The following is a 14,272-nucleotide window of genomic DNA, read 5'->3' on the forward strand; positions in this document are numbered from 1 at the left end:
GGCCACAAACCTCACTGGCCTTCCTCTGCACCCAGAGAGGACGGACAGAGATTATGATGATGGTGATGATGATGATGATGATGGTATATTATTTATACCCTGCCCATCTGGCTGGGTTTTCCCAGCCACTCTGGGCAGCTCCCAACAGAATATAAAAAAACACGATAAAACATCAAACATTAAAAACTTCCCTAAACAGGGCTGCCTTTGAAAAGTCAGATAAGTTGTTTATTTTCCTAGACATCTGATGGGAGGGAATTCCACAAGGTGGGTGCCACTACCAAGAAGGCCCTCTGCCTGGTTCCCTGTAACCTCACTTCTTGCAGGGAGGGAACTGCCAAAAGGCCCTCGGAGCTGGACATGCACTCGTATGAAGAAACTTACGAGTGACTGAAATGTCGCCAATTATACAAAAGTTAGGACTCCCCTCATTTGTTTTGCCCGCTTTTACCTCAGACCCTGCTGACCCCTGGCATGCAGCCCCTGGAAGTCCTCCCTCAAGGGAAAGATGGCTGCCACTCTGCTGATGGGGAAGAGATGACATCACTCAAGTTGCCTCAAGGAACACTATGAGGTGAATGACTTTCCCCTCATCGAACCTGGAAGTGGAGGCTAAGAGTCTGAAGTATTTCTCCGCTTTGTGGTGATTGGGGATTGACTGTGAACTCCACAACCCATAACTATATCGCCCATGCAGCAATCTGCAGCTGAGGGATCGGCAATCGGCCATAAGAAAAAAACATCTATCTTTCAGGAATCAGAAAAAAATACCCGTTCGAACATGCCCTTATATCAGGGTGCTCCAATGTGTGGCCCTCGAAGCCTTCTTTGGTTGCCTTAGGCAACATTTGAGGCCCCTGCCCGCCCTGACAGGGTCCTAGAGTGCTCCCCTTTCCTTCCCCAAGGCTAGTTGGTGCTTTGCCCGTTTTTAATTGAGGGAAAGGTGCGAGGGCTCTAGGACGCTGCCAGAGCCTTACACCTCCTTCCTAAAGCCGGGCGCCTAGCTTAGCCAGCTTTGGGCAGGCAGCCTGAGGGGTCTCAAATTTTGGCCTCACTTCTCTTCAACCTCATGTCCGCATGACAAGACAGTGTGCGGCCCACTGGCTCCATGTTAAAGTACTCTTGTGGCCCACATGGTATGAAAGGTTGGGCAGCTCTACCTTGGATTATAGATAACTCCAAACACTTACACAGACAACGGGAGAGAACAGATGTAAAAAGTGCCTTTCGCGTATGTCATTATTAATCCTTAGGTATTAAAGTCAATTAATTTCTCCCAGTCTTGGCTAACTTTCCCCTCCCCCTCCCCAGCCAATTAATTTCCTGAAGCCTTATGGGTCTTTTGATTTTTGTCACACCTTTCCCTACACCCCCCCCCAAAAAGAGCTGTTCCTCAAGCAACGAGTGTTTATGTTTGTTTGTTTGTGTGTCTGAATTTTCCCTCTGCCCCCCCCCCCAATGGATTGAAAGGAAAAGTGGGGGGAAACCTTAAGGTCCCAGTGCAAAAATAAAGCAGGAGAAGTTTGCAAAGCTAATTAAAAAGAAATTCTAATCTATTCATATACTCCAGGTTTATTGTTCCAAGGGCTGACAGCATGTAATTACCAGACTGACATAGTAATTAACTGTAATGAATTTGGGAGCTCACCAAGCTTGACATGGCCAAAGCAAAAGATACAGCCATCTGCACCATTCACGACAGACTGGATTACTTCTGCGACTGTTCCGGAACAAACCTCAGCCTGGAAGGGAAGTTGGAAACCCGTAACGGAGCATGTAATCGGCAAGTGCTTTCCCATGTCTTTTGACACGAGGGGAAAAAAACCCAAACAGAATGTTGTTGTGCATTTCATGGCATTAGTCGTATTATTTTAGTGTCTATATCCCATTTTTGCCCCCTATAATAAAAGCTACTATATAAGCCCACAAATAGTTTCGTATCCCATTATCCCAGCTCCCATGGAGTATCAATTTTATGACCTCGGTAACAAAGGAGATGCTCTCCATCGAAGCGTAAGGCTAATATAATATCTCATCCATGCATTCTTAGTAATAAGCAGCAGCTTGACTGCTAAGGAGCTCCACCAGACATTGGCTTAGGGAAGGCGGATGGGATTGGGGGGGGGTGTCGGATTCCGGAGCTTCAAATTAAAATTTTGAAAGTTCTCTTGTTTTATCTTAGCTACGGGAACTATACCATTGGAACCCACGGTGGGGGGAAATGCACGGAAATAATGAGAGAGGGGAAGCATGAGTTTCTTGTGCAAACTTTCCCTACACTTTTGGGTCTTGTCTACAGGGGAAGATGCTTGTGTCATGTACCCCACACCCTGAAAAAATATTCTTACTATTGGTCCACATCCAATGCAACATAGCCTCCTCTGCTGTCCCCTCCCCCAGCCCCACCACCATGCACCTTCAAATAAGCTTGGGAGGGTTAGGGTCTCCTCCAGAACAGATTTTTTTTGGGGGGTGCAGAGAGAGAACAGGGAATGGAAACCCCAATATGTTGTGTGTGTGAAGCACTGGTTGCCACCTGCTATTATTTGAACTTATTAGTTGGTTGATAGACAGAAAAGTTTCCGAGCAACTTAGGAAACTTGTGAGCAAAATGGGAAGGGAGTGTGCTATCCCCCCGTGGCAGAAAGGCACACCTCACCAGTTCAAACAAGACAGGGGCACCGGGGGGGGGGGTGCAAGTCAACTCACACTTGCTCTCTTACTGCATTTTGGCTTCCACTTCAGAGCACATTTTGCATTACTTCCAGCCTTCCAGGGAAGTTTGGGTTGCCTTGCATTTCCAATCCATTTGCGTGTCGGGATATCAAATAATATGGTAGAACTAGATGCTCTACTTTGATGTCTGTCAGACGCTAAAGCTTGCCAAATGCTTAACATTTTGAAAAAGTGATGTTTTGACAGAGCTTTGAAACTGACAGAAATCAGAAGTCTACAGTATAATCTTTTTGCACCGTTCAAATCCCAAATTCAAAAAATTAATTCAAGCTTTATACGTGCTTCTTTTCTGGTCTCCACGGCTATGAAAGAGAGACATTGGCATACATGGAACCTGCAGAGGGAGATTTGGGGAGGAGGGAGGCCCATTACCCCCAGTCTCAGCCTACTTCTGTCAGACACCCCCACTTTTCCTTAGTCCAGGCACCCCCAAACTTGGCCCTCCAGATGTTTTGGGACTATAATTCCTATCATCCCTGACCACTGGTCCTCTTAGCTAGGGATAATGGGAGTTGTAGTCCCAAAACATCTGGAGGGCCGTTTTTGGGGATGCACCACCTCCTCCCTCCCCTTGCATGTGCACCCTGATGCCCAGCCTAACTTCCTGGTTTGAGCAAATCACAGTTTGCCATGCATCTGAGTTGGGGAAACTGTGGTTTGCAAAAATAATACCATGAAAATAACCCTGAGAGATGAAGGTTTCAAACTGTTGTGGGGAACCTATGTGAGTACAACAGGCTTTCAGTTACCCCTGCAACTTATGGAGGGCAATAGGAACAGTGATGGAGTGAAAGGGTTAGAATACCAGAATGTTGTTTTGGAGCTACGTGTTGCTAAGAGTTTGAAGTTTGGAAACCGTGATCTTCAATTCACGTGATCTCCACCCTTAAAACACAGCATAAAGCTCTGTTGTGTCCTTGCTCAACTAAACACCTGAAGATGTGATAGATGTGGAATGCCTCCTAAAATATCTATAAATGGTCTCCCAGACCTGAGGCTTAGAGAGGCATGTTATTGTGAACTGTGCCACTGCAATTTGCAGGTTGTGTGTGTGCATGTTGCTTTAAATAACACAAGGAAGTACAGCAGGGAAGTATTCATAGAGCAGAATTATCTCCGCAGATATTGCTTCTTAATTTCACATCTGGGCTAAATTAAAACAGCGTGAGACCTTGCGAACTGACTATTAATTAGCATGCCTTCCCAGTAATTAAACCAACTAATTCAAAGGGGGGGGGAATTCATCCTAAAAGCTGCGAAGAATTCTCCTGCTGAAATTAAAATGCCATGGCAGCGACCCAAATTATTAGCATTATATCCTCAGTTCTGGTACCTGGGAAGCATCCTGGGGGAATACAGCATCAAAGGCAAACATCTTTGGGATGGCCACTGCTCCTCTTCGGTGGCCAGCATTGGAAAGGCTGCTTGTAGATGGGTCATAAAGGGTGATCTGCTTTTTCCGCGGGTCCACCTTCAAAAACGACATGGATTCCGATGTGTCATGCGTTCCTTGCGACGGGCAAATTCTCACCATCACTTTTACCTGCAAGTTGTCAAAATGCATGGGTTTAACTCTTTTAACTCCAAACGAAAACTGAGCTCAAACTGCTTTGTCTCTCGGTAATTTCACCACCCACACAGGAAACTGTCTTATAGCGAAGTCAGACTGCTGGTCAGCGTTCGAAATTTGCTGGGTGCCAGACGCATTTTGCACCTGGCTCTTGACCACTTGCGACCAAGTGAAGATGCCTGGGCACCAGAATGGCGCCTGACATCTCCACCATCTGGATCTGGAGGCGCATGCCTGGGGATCCTTGGATCTGGACTGCTTTCACACACTAACAACACACCCAGTAGAATTCTATCTGTTGTATTTTATCTACACAACCGGAATGAATTTCAGGAACCCAAAAGTTGTATTGAAAAATATGACTTTCAAGCCATCCGGCCCCAAAATGACAACTAGGCATTCAGTTTTGGTGACTGTAACCCTGGTTTAAGGAGCCATTTGGCACCTAGCTTATATATCTTAAGTTTCTAACACTGCTTAACCCAGCATAGTGCTGTCTATGTCACTTGGAAGCGGATTTTTGACAGGGTTCTTTTCCAGCCCTGGCTAGAGATGTCGGAGATTTGAACCTGGGACCTTCTGAATGCAAAGCATGTGCTCTACCACAGAGCTATCTTCTCCTATGGCCTGTGGGCTAGCACAATAAACACTGTTCTGTTCTATTCATTGGGCTATGGCCCTCCCCCTAAGTAACAGAATGGAGGGAGGTTTGCGTATTTATCATCTGAAGTCTGTGACAAGTGTTGGCTTGCAAGAATGAATGGGGCTATAGGGAAATAGCCTTGTATGTAGAGCATTGACATCACTTCAAATGCTGTGCTTTTCCATGGAGCCTTCACACACTCAGCTGCCAATCATTTAAAAGCACATGGTTGTCAAGCAGGGAGAAATTAAGTTGTGCAAATGCAAGTGTGAACTAGCCTACAGTTTTTGTAGTACAGTGATACCTCGACTTACGAATAACTCTACTTACGAATGTTTCTACTTACGAACGGAGCTCCGTCCGCCATCTTGGATGCGGTTTAGATAGGATTTTTTCGACTTATGAATTTTTAGATAGGGTTTTTTTCCTCCCAATGAATTCCTATGGGATTCGACTTACAATTTTTTTCGACTTACGAATGTGCATTTGGAACGCATTCAATTCGTAAGTCGAGGTACCACTGTATCTGTGATAGCCATTACTCCTCCAACTCATCTCTAGGGCTGGGCAGTATCAGGTTTTCAACATTGCGATATATCACCAGCTAAACATCATGATATACCGATAAATCACGATGTCTGAAATAATAATGGAGCTGTGCAGAGACACTGACTGGCTTCATGGTTTTCTCCACATTGTGATTTCTGCATCACACACACAAACACACACACACACACACAGTTCTTGATACATTGCCATGTCAAAAATTATGAAACAGGTATCACAATATGGACTTCAAACCCGTTTTGGACAATATATTGATATCTCGCCCAGCCCTGCCCATCTCCTATGCAGATGCCCTGATCCAACTACAGGAACTCCAAAGCACCCACACATTCTAGCTGCCCCCTTCCCCTCTATTCTAAAAGGAGCACCAGTTCAGAGCGCTGTTCTGTGCCCAGATAGAACTGCTTATTTTAGCCATCTCAAGAAATGTTCCTTGGCATGCAGCACTGTACATCTTTCTTCCATATAACAAAGAGGTTAAATATCTACTGAGGCCTCCTTGGCTAGGGGGGAAAAATGTTGCTCTCAGGAACGCAACATCACTCAAACACGTTAGCTCTGCAAAGTGGTCCTCTTATTCTTCTGCTGTTTGGCTTTCTTTCCCTTCTCCGCCTCCCCCAGCGCCTAGGCTGATATGAATATGAAAAGACAGTCCTAGAAAATAAGCGAACCTTAAAATAAAAGAAGCAGTTGCTTCAAGGGGGGGGGGGGAAGTGACATATTCAAGGCTGCGTGGAGCTCCTAGCCGTGCATGCATGCTAGAGAGCTTCCTCCGACCTTGACATATCGCCAAGAGGGCGGGGAAACGCTCCTCTCTGTGCAAAAATATACAAAGAAGAGGACACCACTTCAAAAATGCACCGAATTAGAAGGAAACTGCAAGCACACGTCGTAGAAGGAGGAGTTTGGATTTGATATCCTGCTTTATCACTACCCTAAGTAGTCTCAAAGTGGCTAACAATCTCCTTTCCCTTCCTCCCCCACAACAAACACTCTGTGAGGTGAGTGAGGCTGAGAGACTTCAGAGAGAAGTGTGACTAGTCCAAGGTCACCCAGCAGCTGCATGTGGAGGAGCGGAGATGCAAACCACTACACCATGCTGGCTCTCCAAATACACAGGTAAACTGCGTTTATCTGCACTGAGTTTTACAGTGGTGGCTAAGGGAATCACAGTTTCATCCTGACCTTAAGAAGAATGTTACCTTCAACAGCAGCAATCTGCGGTCGTGTCTTAAAAACAATTACTTGGCTGTATGAAAGGATGTAAGCCAAGGCTGACTCTTTTCACACCAAAATAAAAAAATTCCTTCAGTAGCACCTTAAAGACCAACTAAGTTTATATTTTGGTATGAGCTTTCGTGCGCATGCACACTTCTTCAGATACACGAAGAAGTAAACTTAGTTGGTCTTTAAGGTGCTACTGAAGGAATTTTTTTATTTTGCTTCGACTCAGACCAACACGGCTACCTACCTGTAACTAGAACTCTTTTCACACCCAGAGCCTAAAATAGGTCTTCCCATAACGGCTCATATACTCTTAACTGGTATCCAAGGTACCACATTTTTTTACACCCAACCAACGTGCTGATCAAATCCAGATTTCCACAAACTGGTGCCATCCAGAAGTTTGGAACTACAAACTACAAACATCAGGCCTATCCAGCAAGGCCAATGATCCACGATTTAAGCGATTTTGTACAGCCTGTGGGCTCAGGTAAGTAAGTCTCTCAGACAAAGCAACATGGAAGAAGCCAGACAACTGCGAAAGGCAGCAGAATCCATGGTTTCGTGGGTGTAAGCCATTGGTTCTATTTTCCTGGGGTTGCCTCCAGCTCTCTGCAGGGAGATGTGAGGCCGTGAGAAGGGGTGGAGGAAACCAGGTGAGGAGGAGATCAAAAGGACATCTCAAGGGGAAAACTTCTATTTTTTAAAGAGACTTACAGGCCCTTAACCATGGGGGTGATTAAAGTGTTTCAATCACAATTCATCGCCCTAGGGATAAAGGTGATTCCCCTAGAGGCCACAACCTGCCCAGTCAACAAGAAGAAGAGGAAAAGCCCAGACTTTAACACTTGAGGACATCACCACCCGAATCCAGGGGAGCTGAGAAAAAGCTATACACTTGCAAAGTCAGCGGCAGAAAGCTAGCAATTTCAAGGAGTAAAAATAGGATGCGTCGTCATCATCCTGACACCGAGCCCCTAATTTTCATAATTCATTGTGCCTTGCCCTTCCCCTCTCGTCTCACAAGTATGCAATCCCAGTTATGCACACTGATGACTGAACAAATTTAAGGGGATGAAAACACCTGCCATGTATTCAAGTGCCTTTATTCCCTTAATTAAGCGTTTTTATAAAAAAAAACAACAACACATTTTTCCTCCTCCTGTGCAACAAGAACAAGTGACCTCATCTGAGAGTGAGAGAACTGAGGACTTTGCACAGAAACACTGAAAACAAGTTTGAATTGGGTTCTGGTGTGCACATGTTTGAAGAACTCAAAACGTTCCCCAAAAGTTACTTTCTGAAATGATTAAACAAGAGGCAGTGATGGCCGCCAACTTTGGTGGCTTTGAAAGAGTTTTCTTTCTCCTAGATGGGCTACCTTTCCAGGTGGATGAGCCCTATCTGAACAGCACAAATTCATAGAGCGTAAGGCTACCTGACCTGGCGTGCTATGGTTCATGGGGTCATGGAGAGTCGGACACGACTAAACGACTATAATAATAATAATTTATTATTTATACCCCGCCCATCTAGCTGGGTTTCCCCAGCCACTCTGGGCGGCTTCCAACAGAAAATTAAAACACAATAATCTATTAAACATTTAAAGCCTCCCTGAACAGGGCTGCCTTCAGATGTCCTCTAAAAGTCTGGAAGTTATTTTTCTTTTTGACATCTGGTGGGAGGGCGTTCCACAGGGCGGGTGCCACTACCGAGAAGGCCCTCTGCCTGGTTCCCTGCGACTTGGCATCTCGCAACGAGGGAACCACCAGAAGGCCCTCGGTGCTGGACCTCAGTGTCCGGGCAGAATGGTGGAGGTGGAGACGCTCCTTCAGGTATACTGGACCAAGGCCATTTAGGGCTTTAAAGATAAGCACCAACACTTTGAATTGTGCTCGGAAACGTACTGGGAGCCAATGTAGATCTTTCAAGACCGGTGTTATGTGGTCTTGGCGGCCGCTCCCAGTCACCAGTCTAGCTGCCGCATTCTGGAGTAGTTGTTACTAAACAACAACAAGGCTACCTAGCCACGCAATCTCTTTGAAGAGCTAGGCTAGGGCAAGGGTAACCAATGTTATGACCTCCAGAAGATGTTGGACTACAACTTCCATCATCCCTGACCACAAGCCTTTCGGACTGCGGCTGATGGGAACTGCAGTCCAACGACATCTGAAGAACACCATGTTGAAGACCACAGAGCTGGAGAACTGCAAAATGATTTCATTCACACCATCACAGTCACAGAAAGATATTGAAGATGTCTGCCGAAATTTGTTCAGAGCATGCATTTGTATACCATATATATCTATATCTCCATCTGTGCATTTGACAAACATTAAAATCTGAAGAGAAACATATGGTGACCTTTTCCGTCACACTTGAATATTCCTTGGTTTTTGGTTCCCTTCTTTCTGCCTTTTTAAAAATGGACCTAAATCAGATGTGCCTTTTTGCTTAACCCATTAGTCCTCATCCCTAGCAAAAGTCTACATGACTGTACGTAACTGCAGTTAACTGCTGTTTGACAGTGGAGAACCAGTCTGGTTTGCTAGTTTTCTGTTTAGACTTCTGTGTTGCTCTTCAATATCCAGCGGTACCTCAGGTTACAAATGATTCGGGTTACAAACGCTTCGGGTTACAACTCTGCTAACCCGGAAGTAGTACCTTGGGTTGTGAACTTTGCCCCAAGATGAGAACGGAAATCATGCATCGGCGGCAGCAGGAGGCCCCATTAGCGAAAGCGCACCTCAGGTTAAGAACGGTTTCGGGTTAAGAACGGACCTCCAGAATGAATTAAGTTCATAACCCGGGGTACCACTGTAAAACATTCAGTGCAGTATACATTAAAACCAACTGTGCTAACTGGTGTTAGAAGCAAGTGAAGAAACTGGGAGAGCCTGTTGGTAAGCTATTTATTGGTCCCACGCCCTGCAGACTCAAGCCTGAGATACCATCTTTCCTGATACCAAATGTCTTGTAGGCATTTAGGGCAGGTAAGCCAGAGGTAGCACCTCTGTGTCATACAAAGTAGTAAGTCACCAAATGACGAAACTGAGATGTCAGGGTAATCAGAAAGAAGGACTTCTAACACTGTATATTGCTAGTTACAGGTAGGTAGCCGTGTTAGTCTGATGTAGTCGGAAAAAAAAAATCCTTCCAGCAGCACCTTAGAGACCAACTAAGTTTGTCATTGCTATGAGCTTTCATGTGCATGCACACTTCTTCAGATACAAAAGCTCATACCAATGACAAACTTAGTTGGTCTCTAAGGTGCTGCTGGAAGGAATTTTTTTACTGTATATTGCTGACACTATTCCGCTGGTGGGGGACCTCTGCCCCCCCTAATTCTGGCCAGGGCACACCCTCCTGACACTCGCCTGACATGTGGCATCAGGTGCGGGGCAGGTAAAGCTACAGCTGCACTCTGAAGCCTTAGGAATGTGCTCCTGATTGTTTTCAGCTGTGGCTGGCTGGCATACAGTGCTGTTTCGATCTGCTTTCGAATGCAAAGCACACTGCTTTCGGCAGATATCGGAGCACCCAAGTGGGACTGATATCTGGCTGAAAGCAGCACAACTTGTATTCGGCGCCAAATTGAAACAGCGCCAAACACAAACCGCCCTGCAAAGGAATAACTGGGAAACTACAGTACTCTAAGCCAGTGGTCCTCAACCTTGGGCCTCCAGATGTTTTTGGCCTACAACTCCCATGATCCCTAGCTAGTAGGACCAGTGGTCAGGGATGATGGGAATTGTAGTCTCAAAACATCTGGAGGCCCAAGGTTGAGGACCACTGCTCTAAGCCACGTGCTTCCAAGTGCTCCTTTGCAGTGCAGCAGGAGTTGGACCCATCCCTGCCATCAGGTGAAAAAAAGACTGCTCACCTATCTATGAGGCTCATGTGGGGATGGCCACTCTTGAATTGGGCCTTGTTTGAAAAAAGTAGCCCCCGCCCATTAACACAGGGCAAGGGGCAATATGGCAGACATGACTTTCAAATACCTAAATCCACATCGGCCGTGCAATTTCAACTAGCCTGTTTCTTTGGAAGGCTTTCTGCTAAGAACCGAGTTGTAATTTCTGCAAATTACCCTAAAACAAACGCACGCAAGGCAGCACTACTAAGCATCCTCACAAGAACGGATGCTTGTCTTTATTCATGAAGCCGTCTGTATTATGCAAATCACACAACTATCTTGCTAATTAACTGCCTCTGTAATTCATGTGGGTTTTGTACACTGTAGGTTAACATTAAACTGCTGAACTTCCCAGATTTATATATTTGAGCCAGAGTCGAAGGGAGGGAGGGGGGTCAGTAGAATTACTAAGGGAAATCCTATTAAATTCCAAGCCTGTTTGGAGAGAGAGAGAGAGAGAGAGAGAGAGAGAGAGAGAGAGAGAGAGAGAGAGAGAGAGAGAGAGAGAGAGAGAGAGAGAGAGAGAGAGAAGGAGGAGGAGGAGGAGGAGGAGGAGGAGGAGGAGGAGGAGGAGGAGGAGGAGGAGGAGGAGGAGGAGAAGAAGAAGAAGAAGAAGAAGAAGAGGAGGAGGAGGAGGAGGAGGAGGAGGAGGAGGAGGAGGAGGAGGAGGAGGAGGAGGAGGAGGAGGAGGAAAAAGAAGAAGTTAATTGCATATACTGAAAAGGCATCAAGGGACAGGGGTTTTCATGTGAATAAATAATTTGGAAAGGTCCTGGAAATGGATGGGCAGGAGGGTCAGGGTGTATCTGGTAACTAACTGGGTGTTCATTTAAATGTCAATGCAGTGGATGGAAGGAAGATATCCTGGGAATGTCCTTTTCTCTCATTGATCTGGTTGTCAACATATAGCAGGAGTCAGGGAAAAATAAAGGTCACAAAAGCAAAACACACACATGCACACAAGTTGTAATCCTCCTGTTCCTGCCATTTTAAGGGCAAATTAGGTGGATATATGCTGAAGTGAGCAAAAAAACAAAAGGAGAACAAAGATTTCCCCTTCCTTTCAAACACTCATTTATGCGTACACAGCAAAACATTTAAAGAAGACTTGTAAACAGCACGAAAAAGACAATTCTCTTTTAGCATTTTTTCTTACTTTCCTAAGGGAATAGTCCAATACAGTAGTACCTCGGGTTACGAACCGTGATCCGTTCTGGATCGCGGTTCGTAACCCGAAAAGGTCGCAAACCGAGCGCCATTTCTGCGCATGCGCAAAGCGCGCGCGCCGCTTCTGCGCATGCGTGGGGGGGGGGGCGCGCCGAAAACACTTCCGGGTTTGTGGAGTTCATAACCCGAACTGTTCGCAACCCAAGCGGGTCGTAAACCGAGGTACGACTGTATAGGCACAAAACAAGCACAGGGTTGTTATCAATGAAGTCATGCTCAGAATAGACCTATTGAAATCAACGGGCCACTGGGCTATTCAGATGGGGCTCATCCACCTGGGAAGGTAGTCCATCTAGGAGAAAGAAAACTCTGGTGCAAAAACCCCGCGGCTTTCTAGGTTATCTTTGGAAGAAGAAAAGGCTAAAGTGTAAACCCTACACAAATCCAGAGTGGAGTCCCTAAGGCCTTGTACGCCTCCTTCAGGCAACTCCTGCAGCCAAGCTGGTGCCAGACATGTTGCTTTGGACCACATCAGCAGCCCAGGACCTCCATACACACTGCCCAGGCTTGTGCCCCAGAGGGGTCACTTCGGTGCTGCTAATGCAGTGGTTTGACTTCAGTTCTGGAGGCGCACTCCATTGTCTCTTGAGACAAACTGATGCCAACAATAACTGGGCTATTCTTGTCCACTGAGTCTAACGGGTCTACGATGAGTATTACTTAGTTGGATTCAACCCAAGGGGCCTCCAACAACCACCCAGAAAGCAGCGGTGGGTGGGGGCAGCAGCAAAGAGGTCCAGGATTTAAGGCCCAGAAGGGGTGGAAGGGAGAGGGTGCTCAGCACTTCCCTTGCCCACAACACTCCCGGGGTGTTTTGGAGAATGTCTGCGGGAAAGCGTCCGTAATTGCACTGGGTGGGGAAAGGGTTTAGCATTTCCCTTCCTGCCTCCTGCTCTTTCTGTGTCCCCACTTGAAATTGCCCACATTCTAACCAATGGGCCACGCGCCGCCATAACATGTAGTTACAGCCTTAGTTCAGAGTTAAAGGTGTTTTGCGGATTTAATTGCAACTGGCAGATATATAACCCGTGCAAAATTGGTTTACTGTGTGCAGTTCTCAGACGCCCCTCCATGTACTGCTTCTGATAGCATATGGCAAATTTATATGCAAAAATGGCTAAGCTAGGAGAGACTATCAAACTCTCATGGGAGAACGTCAAAGGAGCACTTTTATATTGTCGCCGTTAGAAAGTGGCCTCTATTAAGCAAAAATTGATTCCCCGCTTCCCCAAAGGTGTGCACAAAACCATTTTATTTTATTTTATTTTCAAAGCAGGAGCAGAATAGAAGAAAATATGTATTTTCTATACAATTTTCCACCTTTGGTTTCATTCATTGAACATATTAGCTGGAGTGACTTCATCCTACTGTATGCATTAATCATTCATATTATAATGAACACAAACTGAACTGGTGGCTGTTTTTAAGGATTGTTTTCTCTTGTTTTAAAACAATTTTTAAATCTAAATTGTATTTTAATCTGCATTTTAATCAATTGCTTTTTCTTTCTTTTACGTTTTATTGTAATTTTATTGATGTCAGCCGCCCTGATCCCGGCTCTCACTGGGGAGGGCGGGGTATAAATAAAATTTTTTTATTATTTATTATTGTTCCGCTTTACAACAATCCTGTGAGGGAGATCACCGCGAGTTTCATTTTCCAGAGAGGGATATGGAGCGTCTTCAGCATTCAAAGGAGGAGAGGGAGATGGATATGCCTTTGACCCAACCGTAGGCATGGACTGAATTTTTTTTTCCCAGGGAGCAATATGATTTATATTGGAAGCTGCATTCCAGTCATTAGGAAACAAGCGGCAATAAAGATGACAAAATTAAGTAGCTATTTGTTATCCATCAAACAACTATCATAAGGAGAAGTGATTAGGGCATACAAGCAGCTTAGGAAAAAGCCTACAGGATCAGTAAATCATGTTAGTGGGACTTGGCTATGGCTTGGGGAAATGAATAAGAAAACAAAAAAACACCAAATGTCATTTTAAGAAATGATAGAAGGCAAAACACATGATTTTTCCAAGTACACTGTTGGGTGATTCAAGTTCTCTCCCTCTCATGCAGTCATGGGCATGCGCAGGCATGCACAGAGCACACCCTTCAATTGTCTGACATCAAAGGATTCTGTCATTCCAACGATTGTTGTTTTCTTTTTTATAAAAAAAAAACAACCTGACAGGAGCTTAGGAAAAAGACAGGCACTTACAGTTACTCTGGTAAGCGATGCTGTGCTACAAAGCGTGTACAGAATAGAACCCCAGGAAAAACAACATTTTTTCACAGGGGATGAGGGAAGTTACTAATCTACATAGGTTGTGGGGGGGGGAGTCAAATTAGAATGCAATGCAGCAGCCGTTGCAAAAAGGATGTCTTTTTTT

At 45.4% G+C, this 14,272-nt stretch overlaps 1 protein-coding gene across 1 annotated transcript in view; it reads right to left on the reverse strand.

The window, feature by feature from the left end:
- The window catches only part of KIF26A (kinesin family member 26A), a 141,636-nt gene that overhangs the window by 17,367 nt on the left and 109,997 nt on the right, over nucleotides 1-14,272 (reverse strand). The window contains exons 6-7 of the mRNA XM_035105016.2: nucleotides 4,070-4,279; nucleotides 1,649-1,742 (exon numbers count right to left, since the gene is read on the reverse strand). Of these exons, the coding sequence (XP_034960907.2) occupies nucleotides 1,649-1,742; nucleotides 4,070-4,279 (304 nt within the window). The remainder of the gene's footprint in view (nucleotides 1-1,648; nucleotides 1,743-4,069; nucleotides 4,280-14,272) is intronic.

The sequence above is a fragment of the Zootoca vivipara genome, chromosome 1 (genome assembly GCF_963506605.1).
Source record: "Zootoca vivipara chromosome 1, rZooViv1.1, whole genome shotgun sequence".
NCBI classification, from domain to species: Eukaryota; Metazoa; Chordata; class Lepidosauria; order Squamata; family Lacertidae; genus Zootoca; species Zootoca vivipara.